We start from the raw sequence: 21,835 nt of genomic DNA on the forward strand, positions 1-21,835 counted from the left end.
AGAGAGAGAGAGAGAGAGAGAGAGAGAGAGAGAGAGAGAGAGAGAGAGAAAGACACACACACACACAGAGGGAGAGATAGAAAGAGAGAGAGAGAGAGAGAGAGAGAGAGAGAGAGAGAGAGACACACACACACACACACACACACACACACACACACACACACACACACACACACACACACACACACACACCAGTAGTAGAGCAGTAACACTCGATTAAAACAAGTCCCGCCTCCCTTCCGAATAAGAGGGGGGGACCAAGGCACACGCACACGCACACGCACACGCACACGCACACGCACACACACACACACACACACACACACACACACACACACACACACACACACACACACACACACAGCCTGAATCCTCAAAATTGTGTAGCTAACAGGTAAGACTAGAGCTATCATTTAAGAAACAATTCCTTAATTCCTGGTCTATTGGTCTTCTGGTATAGGTCTGGTGTTGTTTTTTCAATTCTAAACTGGTCTTGGTCTCATCGGTCTTGATATTCTGAGTTTTGGTCTAGGTAAGTGGATCTTAAGAGGTTGAGTTTTTGTCTTGGTCTGGGTCTCAAGTTTCACTAAGCCAGAACCGCCATGAGATTCTGGGTTCTGAGATAAGGTCCCAACAGGTCAATCAGATGGACTGACTCTAGCCTCCTGCTGACTGTTATAGCTTCATTCCATCACGGAAGTTAGAGCACTGTCTCACCTTCAATACAGTAGGCGCTGTGTGTTGTGCTCGATACAAGGCAGTGGCAGAGATTTCTAATGGTTATCAATATATTTTTGTTTACCATAGCTCTAAACGTAATCCATCCGATTGACATACCCCCCCATCAAGCTGTCTGAACCCTCTTCAAATACCCAACTCATCTATTTTGGAAGTAAGCTCACGCCATCTGGTGGAAGATCACATGCATAGCATTGATTAATAACCATGATAATAATTGATTCATTTAAAAGTCAAAGCATCCCACGGTCAATGAGATATCAATATGTTAATATCACCTGGACATTATTATCTCTCAAGGACTATGCTCCGAACTCCGGTTTCAAAGTTCATCAAAGAAACGAAGCCTCTAGTGAATAGCATGGACAATAGTAGTAATGTATATTCCAGATACATTTAGTTTTAATGTTTAAATTAACTCCCTCGGTCTACTCCTGCCCATGAGGACCAGTGGGAAGCTGAAAACATCGACTGGAGCAAAATGCTCCCACCCAGAGTCAATATAGCCAAACCAGAGAGACCCTTAATTTGACATTCACGAAGTTCACATTGTTTAGGTGTTATTATTCTATCTTTATACCGTCCAGTGGCAGTCTGATGAAACTGACTCTGCAACGTGACGATCATCACGTATCAAAAGACTGGGTAAGCGCACGCACGTTGTATAGGCCCGTAGCCAGAGTATCACTCTGCCCGTAGCATGTCGTCTTTTACAGCGCATCGGGCACTGATTGGTTGTTTTCAATTAGCGCATTGGGCACTGATTGGGTTCCCCTGAACACACTACAGCTACCTAGTACAGTTGCCAGCTAGCTACAGTAGACAGTCCCTGGAGAGTAAACAGGGTAAGGCAGAAATTACTAGACATGCTAATGTTACGCAAGAAATCATCCTGAAAGCAAAGTTTACCGGTACAGCTGGGGACCGTCATTACAGCCTGCCGTTTACTTTGATATACTTGTTCTTATTCAATATTACGCTAATGTCAGTAGTATCACAGGAAGCTAGCTAGATATGTAATTGTAGAATGGCTTGTAGTTACAAGTTTAGCTGGTACTGAGTAGTTTCTGATCTAGCTATGGTACCTAGCTTCTACTAGACAGTAAGCCAAGATACATGACTGTACTTCCGTTTCGTTATAAACCTGATTAGCTGGCCAGCTAGTTTGTTGTACTCTGTAGCTAAATGTTTATCCTTTAATTTGCCTAGACGGAGGAAGAACGTTTGTTTTCTTAGTTCCCAGGGCCAGATACTGTAGCTGTAAGTAGCAAGAATTCTGCAGTGTATGATGATATGGTAAAAGAACATCTTCCAAATGATGACACTCCCTCTGCTCTGCTCTGCGTGTAGAATTCTATTTATATCTGTCTGTGTATGTAAAGTGTAAACGGAACAACAACTGGGGGAACTCAAAGTTCTGTTACAGTTCCTTGTATGTCAGGAAGGGAGGCATGGAAGGGTGTTTCACATATTGAGAAATACTTCCTTCAGTGAATTCCTCTCTGCCCTCACTTTAGTACACTCATAGAGTTATGAGGAAGTTTTAGTTTAATCAGTGTTTATTCTCCTTTAACCTTTTACTGTGGGAACTACAGTGTAAGTGAGCAGTGAGTTCAAAGGGCCGATTTCAGGCGAGACACTTTCTGGAGTGTTTATTATGTGTATTCTCTCCTCTCAATGCAGTTAACCCTGATGATTGTGGGTCAGTTCACCTGCAGGGGCATAACCTTGAACCTGTGTGCCCGACTTAGAAAACCCTGTGGCACACCAGACATGGCACGACCCAGCTCAGGTACAGTCTGACACACACACTCACACTCACACTCACACTCACGTTCACACACACTTACACACACGTTCACACTCACACTCACACTCACTGTCTCTCTCTCTCTCTCTCTCTCTCTCTCTCTCTCTCTCTCTCTCTCACTCACACTCACACACACACACACACACACACACACACACACATTATTGTTTCAAGTCATACATTCCATTCAGATCCTGGATAATCAGTTGATGTTTCTACTGTGTGTTTTCAGATTTGGCAGCATTCCGGGAGGTCTTCTCTAAAGCCAATCATGTAGCCATCCTGACAGGAGCAGGGGTGAGTGCTGAGAGTGGGGTCCCCACATTCAGAGGGGAAGGAGGCTACTGGAGGAAATGGCAAGCCCAGGTAAACAAAAATGGACAATAACTGGTGACACTTTACTTCAACAGAACTACCTCACAACTGGTTTAATATGTGGAAACCTTTTATTTTTATTTTTTAAACCTTTTTTTTCTCTCGCTCTCTCTTCCCTTCCCCTCCCTACCCTATCCCTCTCCTCCTCCCCCTGTAAGGACCTGGCCACCCCGGGTGCGTTCTCTCGTAACCCATCTCGTGTGTGGGAGTTCTACCACTACCGCAGGGAGGTCATGCTGACTAAGAGTCCTAACCCGGCCCACGTGGCCATAGCCGAGTGTGAGGCGAGACTCAGTAGGCAGGGCCGCCACGTCACCATTATCACGCAGAACATTGACGAACTGCACCGCCGTGCCGGGTCACAGAACGTCCTGGAGATCCACGGTAACTACCGAGATCACACTCACTGTGCACAACTGGCTGTAATAGGTCACAGGTGGTGGCTAAGGTGGTCTGGGTGAGAGTTACTGTATGTTCAGGGGGATACAATATTCTTCTTGGTGCTCCTTTGAAAGTGTCTTCTTTTCCTCTCGTCTTCCCCTCTGCCATTCCCTATCTTTCTCTCTATCTCTCTTTTTCTCTCCTCTCATCCTTCTCTTGCTTCTCTCTCCTCTGTATGTGTGACGACAGGCAGTCTGTTTAAGACCCGCTGTGTGAGCTGTGGGCATGTTGCGGTCAATCACAAGAGCCCCATCTGTGCTGCCTTGGAGGGCAAAGGGTAAGGGTCACACCCGTGGTCAGCAATGACATCCAGCTAAACACAGAAACATACTCCTGGGTGGTTTGTCGTGTTGGTCAACAGATACCGTGGTGTTAAAGTACATCCATACATACTCTATTCTGTGGTGTTATTACATGGAATGACACAGTCACAGCCCTGACCCTGCTGTTGGCTGGCAAGTGGTGGTTCCAGTATGTTTTGTTTACTCCAGTTCTGTCTCTTATGCTCTACTAGTGCTCCAGATCCAAACACCAGCGATGCTCAGATCCCTGTTCAGGACCTGCCCAGGTGGGGACATGCTCAGTTCCCTTCTAATTCTAGAATGTCTTGGGTCTCCATGCTTCCAAGACAGAACAGCACGTACTTGTATCACACAGGCAGGGAATGATTCACTCACTGAGTTTGTTCATATTCTCACCTTTAGATGGCAGTACAGATGTCATATGCATACCGCATGCATACCCTAGACATTTCAGCTTTACTGCAGTATGAGTCTGATAGGAGTGTGTGTGTGTGTGTGTGTGTGTGTGTGTGTGTGTGTGTGTGTGTGTGTGTGTGTGTGTGTGTGTGTGTGTGTGTGTGTGTGTGTGTGTGTGTGTGTGTGTGTGTGACCCAGGTGTAAGCAGCGGGGCTGTAGTGGTCTACTCAGGCCTGATGTGGTCTGGTTTGGAGAGACTCTGGACTCAGACATCCTGACCGGTGTGGAGAAGGAGCTGGACCTCTGTGACCTCTGCCTAGTGGTGAGTGTGTGATTCTCTCTCTCTCTCTCTTTCTATTAGTGTGTGAGACATACTGTATGTGTGGCGTATGGTATGCAACGTGTTCTTGGACTAGGTATTGTGGTACAGTATGCTAAATTAGACCCAGTTACCACTGTTTGGACCAGCGAGCCATACATGTTCAGAAACCCAGCATAGATGTCTCTATAGGAGAAGGACATTGTTGTTTGTCTCACTCTCATTGCGTTCTGTAGGTGGGCACCTCCTCCATAGTGTATCCAGCCGCCATGTTTGCCCCCCAGGTGGCAGCGAGAGGAATCCCTGTGGCCGAGTTCAACATGGAGAACACACCAGCCACCATGCGCTTTAAGTGAGACACACACACACACACACACACACACACACACACACACACACACACACACTGATCTCCCTATGACGGCTGGCTTTCTGTTTTGCAGGTTCCACTTCCATGGCCCCTGTGGGACCACCCTGCCTCCTGCACTGGAGCGCCATGAGACTGAGGTCATCTGAGGGAGCAGGACAGCCCCCCCCCCTCCCCCCAATCTTAGGAGCTTTGATCCCCCTTACCCCACCCCCCCAACCCCACCCCCACCCCAGGCATAGTGCACTTTACACAGACCAGACTGGCTTACGCAGGATGGGTGTAGTAAGTTCTCTGGTTATATTAGGGAAGGTGAATATATGTCAAATGCAAATTTGAAAGAAAAATGCACATTAGCAATATGATTGTAAATGTTGGAAAATCAGGTGTATGCAGCCAGTAGGGGGCAGTGTTTAGTTGTATTTGTTAGAGTGGTCTCTCTCTCCAGATTCAAGAGAGAAGCCTGTCTCACTCCTGGATCCCCTGCTGCCTTTGATGGGTGTGTAATGTGCATGGAGGCTTCTCCCTCTCATCTAGTAGTGACATGAGGATTTAGACAAAGTTGTTTATATGATCTTTCTGTGACTTCTGATGACTAGGCTAGGGGGTTTTGGTTGATTATTTAGGATGATTTAGGATGATTATCTGTATGTGTGTTATTGCAGAGGTCGAGGTATGTATGACGTGTGTGATAAAAGTCTGAATACTGTTAAAACAACAAAGGGAAAATCATAGATGTCCAATGAAATAAAGGTACTGGAACTGAGACTTTTCTTGAAGATGTCTTTGTGTCTTTGCCACTATATGTGCATATACAACGTGTATGGTTTGGTTTCCTGTATATGATTTGGCGTGTGTGTATATGAGTGTGTGCTGTGCGCCCAGGGGGTGGGGTCACCTTGTCCCCTTACAGTCGGGTGTCTGTGTCTGTGTCTGTGACTCAGAGTTAGAGGGTATGAAATAGAAACTCTTCAGCATCAGCCACACTACGTATTTGAGGCTGTTTCTCTGTCTTAGTGAGACTGGGTTTTTCTGCTTTATTGTGTGTTTGTGTGTGGTGGGGGTTAGGCAGCCAAAGGCTATCTGTCAGGGGTGATATGCAGTTCCAGGAGAAGATGGGATTGTGTTTGACACTCCCTTTCGTAGCTCCACCCAACCCCCACTCATACAACATTACGCACACACACACACACACACACACACACACACACACACACACACACACACACACACACACACACCACAGGCCTAGTCCTGTTCCTGTTGCTTAAACCTTCTGAGTGGACCCATCTCATTTGTAGGTGTGGAGCTCTGTGGTCAAATGAGGTTAATAACATTGAGCTGAGCTTATTGAGATTCACTTCTTATGGACCAACAGGAATGAAACCACAAGGATTTCAACCACAGTCCCCTAGCTATCCTCTCCTCTCCTCCTCCCCTGCCTCTTACTCTCCCTCCTCTCTCTCTTCATTACCCTCTCATATTCTCCTTCTCGCTCCTGTGTGTGTGTGTGTGTGTGTGTGTGTGTGTGTGTGTGTGTGTGCGCGCTTGTATCCCCCTCCCCCTCTGCCTATATCACCTGCTCATTAGAGAGAGGATGATGGTCCGATGGTCTCCCATGACTCTCTGCTCCAAAAATAACAGAGCCCATTTCCCGCCTGTTAAGCGGCGATTTCACACCAATATGAGCCGCACTGCCTAGACCTGTCAGAAAGAGAGGGGGAGAGAGGGAGAGAGGGAGGGGAAGAGAGAGAGATCAGGTGGGAAGGAGAGGAAAGAGAGAGAGGAGCAGGGAGAGAGAGGGGTGACAGTGATCAGGGTCATTTTCTGCTTGGCAGCTTCCCTCCATGTGTCCTTGCTGATATACTGAGATCAGGAAGTGAGTGAGTGTGTGTGCGTGTGTGTGTATGTGTGTGTGGGTGCATGCGTTTGCGTGTGTGTATCTGTGCTGTACTGCAGATGTGTGTATGAGAGGATACAGTATTATACATGTATGTGATAGAGACAGAAAATATCTGCTGCAGAGTGTGTGGGGTATTAATTTCAGAACTAAAATCTAGCATCCATCAGCAAAATGTTCCTCACAGACTGTCATTATAAAACCCTATGTGGATGCTACCTATCTAATGCAAGACTGTACTCACCTAGGTTAGAACAAGCATCCCATTGAGGAGAAGAGCAATGTCCCTCTCTCCTCAGGGCAGCCCGGGGTCTAAAGGTTTGTACAAGGTTAGGGGGTAAACATCACGCTCAAAGTCACCAGACAGATACATCCCCAACGCCCCCCCCCCCCTTCTCTGGTTTTATTGCTAGTCTGTCCAGACATGACCTCCTCACAGACACAGTCTTATGAGCAGTATTGCTGTTTTACTGGAATGGCCCGTCTGCTTTATTGTGCACAAACATTTCAAAATATCTTGATAATATTTGTTGACAATTATCACCTCTGGTGTTGTGTTTGCTCAGATATATGTATGTAGCAGTACTTTACTGTACATGTCATAAATGAGGGACAAAATAGGAGGTGGAGCATTGGAACATTTCAGTGGGACAGTAAAAACAGGGTAGAGGAAGTCAGGAGCATTCAGATAATGTGAAAGTGCAGAGACTTTAATCTTGTTTTCCACATTGCTATGATTGATTCCCTCCAATGTAGATATTCATCTCGTATCATAGACTCCAGTTCATCCAAGAGTGGCACCAGCAACCCTCTGGGCTCCAGGGCCCGTCCCTGAATGTTGGAGCAGATGAGGTGAGATGAGAGGCATATTTACTGTACTGAGCAGAGTTGGTCTCTACTCCCTCTGTCTGCTCCTAGCCCGGCCCGGCAGACAGGAATCCCAATTAGAGAATATTTCCTCTTTTCAGAACTGGAACTTACTATTTTATTCATCAAGCTGGCAAACTCTGAAAGTGAATTACCTTAGTGCCGTGATTCCACTTACACCAGCCAGCACGCCCCTCTTCTCACCACTACCTGTAATTCTCCATGTTATCGATTTTTAATTCTGAAATGTGCTTGAAGTGAGGCAGGAGTCAGGAGAGCTTATACTTTATTCATCTCAGAAAGAAAACTTAATTAAGCCAGAGAATCGGCAGTATCTTGTGTGAAGCTAAGTATTCCACAATCTAGCCTACACACACACACACACACACACACACACACACACACACACACACACACACACGGACACTGTTTGTTTACTGGATCCACTAAAGCAGAGTAGAGTTCAATGCTAATGTGTTGTCATGGGAACCATGATGTGTGTGAAGCCGTAGTCTTGCGTAGTCATACCTCCAAATCAGTTGTTCTCATGCCTCCTTTGCGATCTAGCTTGGATTAACGGATTGACGGAGCGCTGTGAGAATGAGCTCGCAATTTCATTGGATGTTACATTCCAAGAATCCTCCCCCCCTGCCTGTAGATGATTGCATATTGTTGTGTGCGTCGTCTTTTCCAGACCGGGTAGGACTATTTTGCAGAGAGTTGTTGCTAGTTTGCAACATTGATGAAAATGGAAGAAAACATGAGCGAAAAACAAAACTGAATTCTGTTTTGCCAGAAGTGTGCTCGATAAACACAATTTAGTCAATGAAGACATTGGGTATTTTATTGGTTTGGCGTATGGTCACTCATTTCACACAGGTTTCCACCCCCTTGTTGCTACTTTCAGCAAAGGATTTCACCAGGCTTTCAGAATTAGGAAAGCCTGGTCTCAAAGAGGTTAGCGAAGCCTTGACTGCGCCTTACACACCTGTCTACATTGTTCCTCACACAAGTGCACAAACGTGTGTGTGGTAGAGTATCTCTAATTAAAACACTCAAAATATGGGTTTAGATGTGTCCAGGGACAGATGTGTCCAGGGACTGTATTGTTGTTTTAAGCATCTCTTGTTGCCTGTATGCTGTATCGCTGTATGCTGTAGGGTTGTTGTTTAACAGGCTTAGCAGGCTCAGGTGCTGAGTAATCTGCTGCTAATGAGACTCTGAGTACTTTTGTCTCTTCTTGTGTGTGTGTGTGTGTGTGTGTGTGTGTGTGAAATTGTGTTTGTGTGTTAAAAATGCATGAAAATACAGTTCCACCTGAACAATCAGTGTTTCAACCGTTTCACCCCTTTTCATGTACATCCTCTCTTCAACCTCACCTTCATCACCATCCTCCTCCTCCTACCTATGACACACAATACAGATGACTGTGTATGTGTGTGTGTGTGTGTGTGTGCTTTGTGGCAGGGCTTAACTGAATTAAGATGACTCGGTTGGTGCTCTGCCCAATCGCCCCAGATTGGGCTTTTGGAGCGAAAATCCTCCAGGGAAGCACTAATCCCTGACTGTCGGGAGCAAAGCTTTTCCTCTCACTCTATCTCTCTCTCTTCCTCTTTCTCTATCACTCTATTTATAGCCCTCTTAAGCTTCTCTGCATGCCACTGTTTACATTTGGAACCCCCCCCCCCCTTCCCCAACAAATGAATTAACAGCAGGAAATCCCTATTGACTAGCTTGGTCAGATAAAAGAGGGATAGAGACGACAGATAGAGAGATGAAAAACAGGGAAGATAGAGGAAAAGACGGTGAGGTAGAGAGGAGCGGGATAGGTAGATAGATAGAGATAGAGAGAGAGAGAGACAGAGAGAGAGAGAGAGAGAGAGTTGAAGTGACAAGTCGACCTCAATGTGTATTCTAGGCAGGCAGGCTGTCTTGTGTGTTTTGTTTTGAGGAGATGGATAGTGATGGAGAGGCGGAGGAGGACAGAGTGGGGCTGTGTGTTTTGAGTGGAACGCTATAAAGATGGAGGAATGGAGAAAAGGTGAGGGCCAGCCTCTGCTTTTTTTTTGAGTGGAAGGATAGAGATAGGGGGATGGAGAGAAGATGAGAGCGAGGCCCACTCAACCTGTGTTGAGTGGAGGGATAGAGATAATGAGCCAGTTTAAATATCAACTCAGACCCTATGGCCTATCTCAGTCCCATAGCCTCTGTTTCCTAACCCCTATTCCCAGCTACTCTGTTTTGTGTGTGGGTGTCTGCTTAGGCCTCACAGCTGAGAAGTATTCATTTAGGGCAACAGCTAACATTTAGCCAATTATGCTAATGCTTATCATCAGGGCAGTGTAGACCCCAGGGGCTCTGGCTGGGGAAATAGCACGCTATGCTAACACTGTTAACAGAATAAAGCCTAGTGTATGGATATCAGTGGTGGTAAATGAAATACACTTCCCCTCAACCGTACTCTGTGTGTGTTATGATAACACTACCTACACTGTGTAATGATGTGGATCGAGGTGAAGCAGTTATGCAATATGATGGAATACCCCCTCCCCCCTGTGTACTGAGATAGATAGATACAACAACTAAATAAAGTGACAATAGAATAATAGAATAAAATAGACATCTGAAACATTATATACAGTAAGAACAGTCCAGTATGATTTAACATACCCCAGCCTGTACAGTTGGATGTCATATTCACTTCCGTTTCAGTCAATAATCCATATCCCCCATGCATTATGAGTGCAATAAAAGACCAATATGATTCTACTTCCATATTCATTTTCTCATAGAGAACCAGCTGAGAGCTGTGATCTGGTAACATTGATTGAGATCAATAATTCACACAGTCACTTAAATATTTGATGTGGAGAGCTGTCTGGGATAAGTGCCAATGAGCACACACACAGACACACAGACACACACACACACACACACACACACACACACACACACACACACACACACACACACACACACACACACACACACACACACACACACACACAAACACACACACTAGATGCTTCAGAGTGTCTGGGGTAAATGTCTTGTCACATTGGTGCTGTTTAATATTTGATGTGTCAAGCTATGCAAGGTCATTGGGGTGTCTCTCTGTCTCTCCCCACAGGTCTCTGTGACTGTGCACTGTGGTCTGGGCCAGCCACCTGCTGCTCACAGCCACACAGGACCAACTACAGTCAGGAGTTCCACTGGTGTGTCTAGTTGAAATGCTGCCACTCTCTTACAGTAGTCTCCATGCTGTTGGATATGCTTCTCATGGGTCTAGTTTCCACAAAGACCTCCCCAATACCTGGACTATCCTGGCTGCAATGTGATGATCCTCCATGTTATCACCTGATATGCGCCTGACAGTTGTTTTTCAATAATCTAACCTGTTTTAGATGACCACTTGAGTCTCATCTTAACCCCACACGGTGGAGTGTGTATCCAATACCAGAGCTGTCATTCACGCCAAACTGAGGAGAGAAGTGGCAAAAAATCAATTTCCTGTTCCTTGGGCTGTATTCCGCCAGGACACTGCTAATCCTGCTTTTACTCCACGGCGACTCAGGAACAGGTTTTTACATGCCTGCTCTAAAAGCAGCAGGATGGAAGAAAGTCATTACGGTTGGCGTTCTTCAGGGGATTATTATTGTCCTCATTTTCCAAAGTATGGTGAAAGGGACGTGGGTCTAATGGGAGGGTTAGTAGTTAATTTATTCTTTTGTTGGAAATATGAAGTGAGGAATAGTTAATGCTGCTAACTACAGTAGTGTGCTTAATCTTTCATTAGAGTTGTTTCAATGGGAGGCTCTGGGGGGGGTCTGTGAAGAAGCAACAATGTTGTTTGAGTTTCCTTATCATTCAACTATAGTCATCTAGAATTTGTGTGTGTGGGTGTGTGTATGTGTGTGTGTCTGTGTCTGTGTGTGTGAGAGCATGTGTTTATGCCTACATGCTAGTTGCACAGGAGATGTTTTTGTGCTCCCTCCGACAACTCTGTTGCAGTGGGAGATGAGAGGAGCTGACACACAGAATTAAAAATATCTCTCAATAACACTCCCACATACACAGCAACCCAGGAGACCACACACACTCACTCAGTCTGCTCTGGTTGCTCTACACACATGCACATGCACACACACACACACACACACACACACACACACACACACACACACACACACACATACTCCACGTTATACAACTTATACAACATCAGAGTGACAATACAGATTTGGCTGTGTGTGGAGTATCATCTCACATGAAAGGGGGCTTTAAGGATTTCACTGGAGGGGGGGGGATTTGTACAGCAAACCATTCATATTGACCTAATACACACACACACACACACACACACACACACACACACACACACACACACACACACACACACACACACACACACACACACACACACACACACACATATACAAACCCCTCAGACAGGATGGCATTGTGTCCATCAGGTCTGCAGTGACTAAACAGTGACACACACAACACACACGCATGCACACGCAAGCACAAGCGCACACACACACACACACACACACACACACACACACACACACACACACACACACACACACACACACATACACGTACATCCATGTCTACACACTGTATGCAATCAATTACTGAGCAGGCAGTTTACTGATTGCTTCTCTTGCATGTCCTAGAATTAGACAATGTGAGATTGGGTAAGTGTGACCTGTGGATTATACAGTAGCAGAGTGTGTATGTATGAATAGTAGCATAATGTTTTATTCATAAATGCAAACAACAACATCATCACTTGTCTCAGTGTAAGCCTCATATTTATACATGTACAGCCTGAGATCTCTCCCTCTCTCCGTGACTCCAACTGACAACTGTCTGTGTCTCTAAACAGGAAATGGCCAGCATTTGATGACAGGAAGTGAGGCGGCCACAAATCAAAGGAGAGTTTTTGGGTCACCTGATTCTTTCTCAGAGGCGGGGACAGACTGTCTTTGACATCCCCCTCACCACCTCAGCCCTCACTCCTTCCCAGTCTCACCCCCTCCTCCATGTCAGACCCTCCATTTGGAGAAATGTCACTGAACAAGGATAGCTAATAGGACATGGCGCTGTGTCACCAACTTACAGACAGCTCAGATGCATCAAATCCAGTCTACTTATGTCAACCTGAACCAACGCCTCAGAGCTCTGTGTAATGCACCACACACCACAGTAGAGGGCTTCTCCATGACACAAGCACGCACGCACGCAGCACGCACGCACGCACTCAGAAACTCACACACTCACACACACACACATACACACATACACACATACACACACACACACACACTGTGAGGGAAGAGGGGGGAGAGAGTCCTGGTTTGGGGACCACCTCAGTACACACGCTTCGCCACCTCTGTTGCCATGGAAATGTGGACTGTCAAGCGTCCTACAGGGAGGGATGGCCCAAAAACCTGACATTCAGTTCAGGAACAGGAATAGAGTCAGTAGCATTGCTCATGTTATGGCTGTGTTGTTATGATGTCACTCCTTGCCTGGCCTTGACTGTGTGTGACTTGTCACATGGCCATAAGCCTCTCCTGGGTCTACTCAGACCTTCCATTAACCCCCCCCCCACCCTCCATCAAGATTACCTTGTTATCCCCCAGCCATCCGTACAGGTAGCTCTCATCTGCACTCATCCACTCCTCTATCCCATCTCTTTGATTGGTCCACATGATTCTGAGGCCTGTTAACACAAGGCTATCTTGAGAATGTTGATATCTATTTTCTGGACATGAACATAATAGAAATGTTGCATGTAATGTTTGTGGTTAAATGCATATTTGCCCAACATGTATTTTTGGGATGTAGGCCTAGCTATACAACGGTGGTGCTCTGTTTTCATGGATATCATGTTCTTGTCATGGAAAGCTGAGGTTAAAAGTGCACAAGCAGACGAGTGATTGATTGCATTTTTACTGCCTTTTCTTTTATGAGGTCCCAAAGTGGTTTACATCGACTAACTGACACACTGACTTCTGCTTTTTTCTCCGAAAAGATGTCAGGATGCACATTGTTGGTCTCACATTCATATGGTCTGGCCATTCTATTGACACCATACAGTTCATCTGTGTTGAATACCATCCAGCTTTGAGGAGGCTTGGCCTGTGAATGTTATGAATCAGTGTAGTCCTTCATGTCAGCCCTGTTGGAGTATTTCTTTGAGTGCTTCCTTAATTTGCATAGCACTGGAGATTATTTGGTAATCAAGATGAACCTTCCTCACACACACACGCACACACACGCGCGCGCACACGCACGCACGCACACACACACACACACATACACACACACACACACACACACACACACACACACACACACACACACACATACACAGTGAGATGAGCATGTCTGCACAGTTCCATCCATCTTAGTGCATCTAAGTGCATCTTACTTGCAAGGCAATGTTCAATTTGAGCATAATTTGCGTGAAAATAGTATCCTAATAGCCGATCGATAATGGTCTGTCATGTCAAGGGGGTGAAACAAAAAGATGCGCTCGAAACCGATTTCATATGTTCCTCTAGCGTATTAAAAGATCTCCGGCGAGGCTCATTTCTGGCGCGAGCTATTTTTAGCTGGGAAATTCAGCAGTCAGCAGCTAAGGGGAAATCACCGGGGTTGTTTTGTTGTCATAATGTTTCCGCCTGAGGCATATTGAAACAGGAGTCGTAAAATGTGTAAAGCCTAAATTCTCGAATTCTACCCTAATAGTGTGTGTGTGTGTGTGTGTGTGTGTGTGTGTGTGTGTGTGTGTGTGTGTGTGTGTGTGTGTGTGTGTGTGTGCGTGCGTGTAGGCAATGTCTGTCTGTGTTTGTGTCTCTCTGGAAATATATGTATGGGGAGATGGATGTGGAGAGAACGCTTTGTCTATTTCTCAAAAATGGACCAATTCAGCTCGCGCTGCAATTGTCAAATATGGTCACTTGACAGGCTGGTCGGTCTTGCGAAGACGTGACTTGTTTGTAAGAGCGCATTGCGCAAGCGTGATCCAATTGAGCCCCATCGGAAACGCGGGATCCCCTCCTCTCTGGTACTGTTACCTCTGTCTGGGGGCAAGCAAAAACGCCGCCGCAGGTGGTCCGCCTCCAGGGAGAGGAAGAGAGCGTGAGAGGGAGAGAGCGAGAGGCGGAGAGAGAGAGAGAGAGAGAGAGAGAGAGAGAGAGAGAGGGGGAGAGGGAGACGCTCCCTTAGCCTATCGCACATAGGCTACTTTTCTGACGACAAAACAACAGTCATCAACCTGTGGATAGCGCGTGCTGTGAGGACATTAAAGTCGCGAGCTCCGCTGTCGCCCCCTCTCCCCCACTCGAGCCATTGAAATCTAGGACGCATGAGCAGCGAGTGGCTCCCGTTTAAATGAAAGGAAAGGGACCGCGAAGTCTAACGGTGCGCACCGAGCCCGCTTTATGAATGGCCGGAACATGGAAGAAATTCCGTTTGAAAGAGTCAAGACCCGGCGGAAGAAGGGTCACTGTCCGGCCGGTACACCACTTGGTGCCATCGCATGCGAGGATGAGTTCGACAGCAGGGAGCTCGAGGCGCTCTTTCAAAACTATAACCTGAAGCTCGAGCAGACCGCCACGCTCAAAGCCCTCGCGGTACTCATTGTAGCCGCGTCGTCGCTCGCACTGGTGGAGCTGCTCTCCGGTCCACGGCTCACCGTGTCCAAGGGCTCGCACCCGGTGCACTGCGTGGTGTTCGTGTCGCTGTTTATCGTCACCAATGTCAAGTACCTGCAGGTGACGCAGCTGCAGCAGATAGCCAAGCTCGCCCTGCTCTTCAGCTTCACCTTCGCGCTCCTCTGCTGCCCCTTCCCGCTCGCGCTTGGCGCCGCCGGCGTGGAGACTCCTGCCGCACCTGAGCAAGGCGTGTGGCAGCTCATGCTGGTCACTCTCGTGGCATATGTGCTGCTCCCGGTGCGGACCCTTCTCGCTGTGGTGTTTGGAGTGATGGTCGCTGCGTCTCATTTCATCGTGACGGCAACATCAGTCACGGCCAGAAAACAAAAGCTCTGGAGACCGGTAAGACGTGTTCCGGTCAGTCTATCATTTCAGTCTATCATTAGGCTGATGTCGGCCGATTGAAGCGCACACTAGTCATCCTGTTTAATGACAAATCAGTCTGGTTTTACTGCACTTTCTTTATTGAGAATAGTTTTGCATTTCATCACAACGTGTCTTTAGTGTCTGCTATGTAGTATACTGCATTGCAATGACTCGTATCTGGTGAGACTGAGAGAGAGTTTAGGTATCAAACTTTTGCGTTCCAGCCTTATCCTCCGAGCAGTGAACTAGGCCTAGAGTTGGCGCTGTCCACTCCCCGGTGCTGAAACGGCAAAATGCGTTTCTCAGTTCTCCGCGAAAATACTTTTCATACAGAACTCTGCTTTGACACACCAGAAAAGCTCACATGCGTGATACTGAAGAACGTGGCAATTGTTAACCACAATTGAACCACGGTGCTAGGCCTAGATTACTTTTTTGTGTGGCAGTTTTTAATCTGCAATAAAATATTTTTTTTCTAAGCTTTCATGTATTGTATCAGTCCCATTTAAGGGATAGGCTGTAACTCAAACTGAAAGTGACCAGCTAGCAAAACTGAGTCTACAGTACCTTTAATGCAATTCAGATTCTATTCATATTTCGAAACTATTTTTCAATAAGCCTAAATGTGAACTGTTAGGCTAGAACTGTAAGATAGATCTTGCACTGTAATTAGCATGTTAATAGGCCCAATATTTTTGAAAAGTATAGTAGCAGAATTAACATATATGGTGAAGACGATTACAATTGTTGAGTTGAAGTGGTTTTTAAAATGCAAAGTGGCTGGAAGCATGTGCACTCATGAAAAGATAGAGCAGAGACCTTAAATCCATCTATTTAGTAATGGGTGGTCTATAACCTTCAACCTTTGACCTTTTAGAATGGACTGCCGTGTGAAGGTGAAGAGAGTTCATCCACTACATTAACTGAAGAATCAATAGCCTAGACTCATCAATAACCTTTAGTCTTTCCTGACTGACCTCCTTGCCCAAGGTGATCTACTATCAACCCACTCTCCAAATGATTACGTTCTGGGCGATCGTTTCTGCAAACCAAAGAATACAATCTTTGTGGTCGTATTGTCTAGCTATATTGGCAGCTAAATACGGAAGTCAGAATGTTGCATACCAGAAACCACCTGACTTGTAACCCGAACATTGCTGGTTCGAATCATGCTGGGGACACTACTTTTTTATGCCTTCCCCTGACAACTTCTCCTAAACATAACCAATCGAAGTTAATGCCTAAACTTAACCACTCAAAGTTAATGCCTAAAATGAACCACTCAAAGTTAATGCTTAAAATGAACCACTCAAAGTTAATGCCGAAACTTAACTACTCAAAGTTAATGCTTAAAATGAACCACTCAAAGTTAATGCCGAAACTTAACCACTCGAACCACTTAAACAGGTGGTCAAACGCTGGTATTACAATCCTCCAGATCGTAATAATTTGGAAATAGGGTAGTCTACTATATGGCTTGTTGTTTTCATGAATAATAGTTCATGTTGCAATCCATTAGTTGCCCTTGTGTGCTGACATTCAATAGTTTAAGCAGGGATTGTGAAAATCTAACTGACCCAGTCACTTAATACCCCCTGCCCCCCACCCCCCACCCCCCGCCATACATACATACACCCCCCGCACAACACACACACTCTCTCTCTCATTCTCTCCAGCTCTCCTGCTCTCTCTCTCTCTTTCTCTCTCTCTCTCACTCACACACACACACACACCGACTCCCACTAATGACATGTCTGTTCTTGCCTGTGTGCAGCTGGTGGCTAATGCGGTGCTGTTTACCAGTGTGAACCTGTCGGGGGTGTTTGTGAGAGTTCTTACTGAGCGTACTCAGAGGAAGGTCTTCCTACAGGCCCGCAACTGCATAGAACAGAGGCTGCGACTGGAGGACGAGAATGAGAAGCAGGTGATACTGTACACACACACACACACACACACACACACACACACACACACACACACACACACACACACGCACACACATAGACATGGTGCCATCAAGCTTGAGAAGTTGATTTGAGTTTTTAAAGGTTGCAGGTGCCAATGTACTGTAACAACCTGCCCACAGGCACACAGTAACTATGACAGCAGCTATTTAAGGAAAGAACAATTACTGTAGCACATGCACCACACACTCCACCAGTCACCCCCCCCCCCCCCCCCCCCCCCCCCACACACACACACACCTACACTCGCTGATTTAACTTAGGAACAATCAGGCTACTTTAACACGCAACAGTACATTTTACACCCACCTGTGCTCATCCACAACAATAGTCTTAGAAAAAAATACCATGCCCCCCCCATATACTGTACATACACATACATTACACATACCCCCCCCCCCCACACACACACACACACACACAGACCCACTCTCTCTCTCTCTCTCTCTCTCTCTCTTTTAACACCTGTGCTTTGTAGATTAGATGATGGTATGCTCTGTTTTCTTCCGCAGTAACAGGCTCAATTCTGACAGGTAATTACAGAGGCAGATTGCTTTCATGGCCTCCCTGCTCTGTTAAAGGTCACAGTTTTATCTAGGGTAGAGAAACGCTCACAGCCCCCTGATTGTGATCTTCAACAGCCCGGATCAGCCTGCCACGCTGCCCACAACCAAACCTTGGGTTGGGATTTCAATCCTCAACCAATGTGTGTTATCCTTTTGAAACCTTTGACATATTCTGAAGTCCAGACCTTTTCATGTTTTTTTACTGGTAGTTTAACATTGATTGTAGCATATTTAACATTGATTGTAGCATATGTGAGGCCCATTGGTTAGCATGCTGAGACAGTAGCATGTCGTACACTCATAAACAAGTTCAACTTAGTACCAAAAGGGGTTCTTCATTTGTCCCTGTAGGGCCACCCTTAGAAGAACCCTTTTGGGTTCCATCTTGAACCATTTCCACAGATGGTTCTAAATGGACCCCAAAATGGTCTACAAAGACATGAACTAGCTGCAACATGGACAAGTAACCCTTTCGGGACAGGCTTCACATCCCAGACTAGTTGTAAGTTTGTGACAGGGTCATTCACTCCAGTAGAAACCTCCAGGTATTGAGGCATATGAATGGTTCTATGATATGTACAGGAATCTGGGAAGGGAGCGAGGGGAGGGATGGCAGGTTTTATGCTCATGCATATGAACAGCCATTTCGAAGACAAGCTCCATGGAGTGTTTGGATGATTAATTGTATAATTCAAATCTATTTTGACATGCATTTGTGGATGAGATTCTTTGTACTAGTTGCGCTGGTGTGTGTGTGTGTGTGTGGGGGGGGGGGGGGGGGCGGGTTACAGACGTTGCATGTTATGGCCTCTGGTTGGCCTTAATAACTGATTTAATGGCAGTGGTGCTGTTGAGCGCTTGGTGTTAAGGTCAGGACTGGCGTCATTTGTCCAGGGCATAGAGGAACTGGAGCGTATGGGCATTAATGCCCACCCTCAGTGGCGCTGTGTGCCAGTCTAACTGGGTGAAGATGTCAGACTTTAACAAGAGATGTTATCTCAATGACACTAACCTGGATAAATAAAGGTGAAATCACTTCTAACCACACCTACTCTGTTACCCCCCCCCCCCCACACACACACACACACACAGGAGCGTCTGCTAATGAGCCTGCTGCCCAGGAACGTTGCCATGGAGATGAAGGAGGACTTCCTGAAGCCGCCCGAAAGGATCTTTCACAAGATCTACATCCAGCGCCATGACAACGTCAGGTACGTAGCCATGACAACAACAAGCTGGGAGGTTGTACTATCTTGATCCAGGTGTCACTAGTGACGTCAGGGTCAAAACCGGAATTCAACTCTGGAGGGTGACTGATGAACACAGCGGTGATCACTGTGAGATTAGGACCGCTAGACACGGCTCACTGCTGCCTGGTCAGCTGAATCAGAATGACCACAACCTGACCACAAGCCATCACAGCTTCCGCTCAAACACATGCTATTAAATCTGTGTCTCCACTGTGACAGAGGCAGCGGTGGAGGTAGAGGCAGAGGTAGGGGCTGGGGTGATAGTTGAACTGATTACTGAACATGAACAAGGCAGCAAAGAGAATGTGATAGCTGCATCAGTGGTGAGGTGTAGGAGTGGAAGGCAGCGGAGTCAACAGCACTCCAGTGAAGAGCCATCCTCTCCTCTCCTCTCCTCTCCTCTCCTTTCCACTGTCTGTCTGGCTGTTTCATTCCCAACGCCTACTGCACTGAAAACCTCCCATTCACTCTCTACTACTGACTTGGTGCTCATCCAACCAAGTTACAGAACCCGTCTCTGTCTGTCTCTGTGGGGACGCTGTATCTGTATGCACACATGCACGCACACACACACGCACGCATACACGCATACACGCATACACGCATGCACACACACACACACACACACACACACACACACACACACACACACACACACACACACACACGCTGACATGACACGCATAGAAAAGCGCTTTATGTGGCATCTCCCTGATCCAGGTCTTTTTGATGTGGCTCAGGGGCGTTTGATCGCGCTCCCGTTTAGATCCGGCATCACCTCGCACCCCCCACCCCCCCACCCCCACCCCCCCCCCCCCCCCCCCCCCCCCCCCCTTCCACCTCCAAAAGCAGGGAGAGGAGCACACACATGGCCCACAACACAAGGCTGTTCAAAGAGAAATCACAGAAGAACAGAGGTTTGAACAGGGAGAGTCGTGATGCCAGCTTTGCATACATTAGCTTCCCAGTTGCCAAGCGAAGCAGCAGAGAGACATGGTACAGTCACAGTGCAGGAGGCACTCTCCAAAAGTCACACTCTTGTACTGAAGAAGTCACACTCTCACACTCCCATCTACACGCTGTGCTAGAGTTACTTTCTTTCCGATGAGGACTTGTGAATAATATTCACAGTGAATAAGATCTGTAACACCTTCTTATGTTCCCATCTGTGCTGTGGCTAAACAGCTCAGGGGCTAAATGGCTTTCAGCACACTCTTCTAATGCAGCGCTAGCCAGGAGCACGAGGACATGGCATAGCAGCACTGTAATTGATTTTGATCTTGTTTATTGAAAAGATAATGCATCATCATTCCGTCATCGGGAATAAGATTGTCAGATTTTGTGATCATGTGATTGTCAGATTTTGTGATGAGATATCATTGATTATCATTCACTGTTTCTCATGTGTGTGTGTGTGTGTGTGTGTGTGTGTTTGTTTTTGTTCTTTTTTTCAACCATCTGTCACCCCCCTTCTCCTGTTTCTCTCTCTCTCTCTCTCTCTCTCTCTCTCTCTCTCTCTCTCTCTCTCTCTATCTCTGTCTCTATTTCTCTCTCTCTCTCTCTTTCTTATCTTTCTCTCTCTTATCTCTCTCTCTGAAGTATCCTGTTTGCAGATATCGTAGGGTTCACCAGCCTGGCGTCTCAGTGCACAGCCCAGGAGCTGGTCAAACTGTTGAATGAACTCTTCGGGAAGTTCGACGAGCTGGCCACAGTGAGTCCATGCCACCTCCACCCTTACCCCCACCCTCAGATGGGTTCTCATTCATTCAGAGGTCTGTCATTTCACCTGTTTGATCTATCAGGGTTCTTTTTGACTGAGAGTTCCACCCATGTACCTCAGTGGTCAGAGGTTCTAATGAGCAGTTAATGAATGAGAGTTTTACTAACCCCATGTTCCAGATCCATCCCCTCCACCTCCCCCTCTTACCCAATGACCCTGTGTGTCGTAAAATCCCTTACTGTGGGACCAAGAGTGTGTGTGTGTGTGTGTGTGTGTGTGTGTGTGTGTGTGTGTGTGTGTGTGTGTGTGTGTGTTTTATCAGGCTCAGCCCTGGTTATGCGGAGATCTGTTATCCGTGGCACATGCAGTATTAATATGATTACAGTAGTCCTCCTAATCTCCTTTTCCAGCGCTAGAAAGGCTTACCCTACAACGCAGCCTCTCTCTGTCTTTTGATCTATCTTTTCCATCTTTCTTTCTTTTTATGTATGAACACACACGCACACACGCATCTCCTTCACTTTTTTTCGTCTCTCTTTCCGTCTTTCTCATCTTTGTATTCTCTCCAGTAATCTCTTTCACTCAGCATATCTCCATATCTCACTCTCTTATTGGATTCTCTCACCCTCTAGTTCTCTTTCCTGCTTGACCTTCCCCCTCCCCCTTTCTCTCTCTCTCTCCCTTTCTCTTTCTCTCTCCCTTTCTCTCTCTCTTCCTTTCT

General features: G+C 46.5%; 2 protein-coding genes across 4 annotated transcripts in view; both read left to right on the plus strand.

The window, feature by feature from the left end:
* The first annotated feature begins 1,528 nt into the window (after positions 1-1,528).
* On the plus strand, positions 1,529-5,514 carry sirt5 (sirtuin 5). 3 transcript variants are annotated; one of them, XM_083671078.1, is made up of 9 exons: positions 1,529-1,583; positions 2,422-2,530; positions 2,781-2,914; positions 3,082-3,307; positions 3,554-3,641; positions 3,879-3,932; positions 4,261-4,384; positions 4,618-4,733; positions 4,825-5,514. In XM_083671078.1, the coding sequence occupies exons 2-9, from the start codon at positions 2,431-2,433 to the stop codon at positions 4,895-4,897; spliced, it is 915 nt and encodes a 304-aa protein (XP_083527204.1). In that variant the 5' UTR covers positions 1,529-1,583; positions 2,422-2,430; the 3' UTR covers positions 4,898-5,514. The 3 variants fall into 3 exon arrangements, with proteins under 3 accessions (XP_083527204.1, XP_083527205.1, XP_083527203.1); XM_083671079.1 differs by lacking the exon at positions 1,529-1,583 and adding an exon at positions 1,978-1,998; XM_083671077.1 differs by lacking the exon at positions 1,529-1,583 and having other exon boundaries at positions 2,349-2,530.
* A 9,461-nt stretch (positions 5,515-14,975) lies between these two features.
* adcy1a (adenylate cyclase 1a) overlaps positions 14,976-21,835 on the plus strand; it is a gene marked incomplete at both ends in the record, with an annotated part of 19,818 nt that continues 12,958 nt past the window's right edge. Inside the window, 4 exons of the mRNA XM_083671603.1 lie at positions 14,976-15,590; positions 17,389-17,538; positions 19,237-19,355; positions 20,994-21,105. Of these exons, the coding sequence (XP_083527729.1) occupies positions 14,976-15,590; positions 17,389-17,538; positions 19,237-19,355; positions 20,994-21,105 (996 nt within the window). The remainder of the gene's footprint in view (positions 15,591-17,388; positions 17,539-19,236; positions 19,356-20,993; positions 21,106-21,835) is intronic.

The sequence above is a fragment of the Argentina silus genome (genome assembly GCF_951799395.1).
Source record: "Argentina silus genome assembly, chromosome: 6".
Classification (NCBI taxonomy): domain Eukaryota; kingdom Metazoa; phylum Chordata; class Actinopteri; order Argentiniformes; family Argentinidae; genus Argentina; species Argentina silus.

What these genes read in the sequence shown, in the direction of transcription:
- sirt5 (XM_083671077.1), top strand. Translation starts at nt 2,416, where the DNA reads ATGCAGTTAACCCTGATGATTGTGGGTCAGTTCACCTGCAGGGGCATA. An exon ending in CATGGCACGACCCAGCTCAG is followed by an intron (nt 2,531 to 2,780) that starts GTACAGTCTGAC and finishes GTGTGTTTTCAG; the next exon opens with ATTTGGCAGCATTCCGGGAG. An exon ending in GAACGTCCTGGAGATCCACG is followed by an intron (nt 3,308 to 3,553) that starts GTAACTACCGAG and finishes GTGTGACGACAG; the next exon opens with GCAGTCTGTTTAAGACCCGC.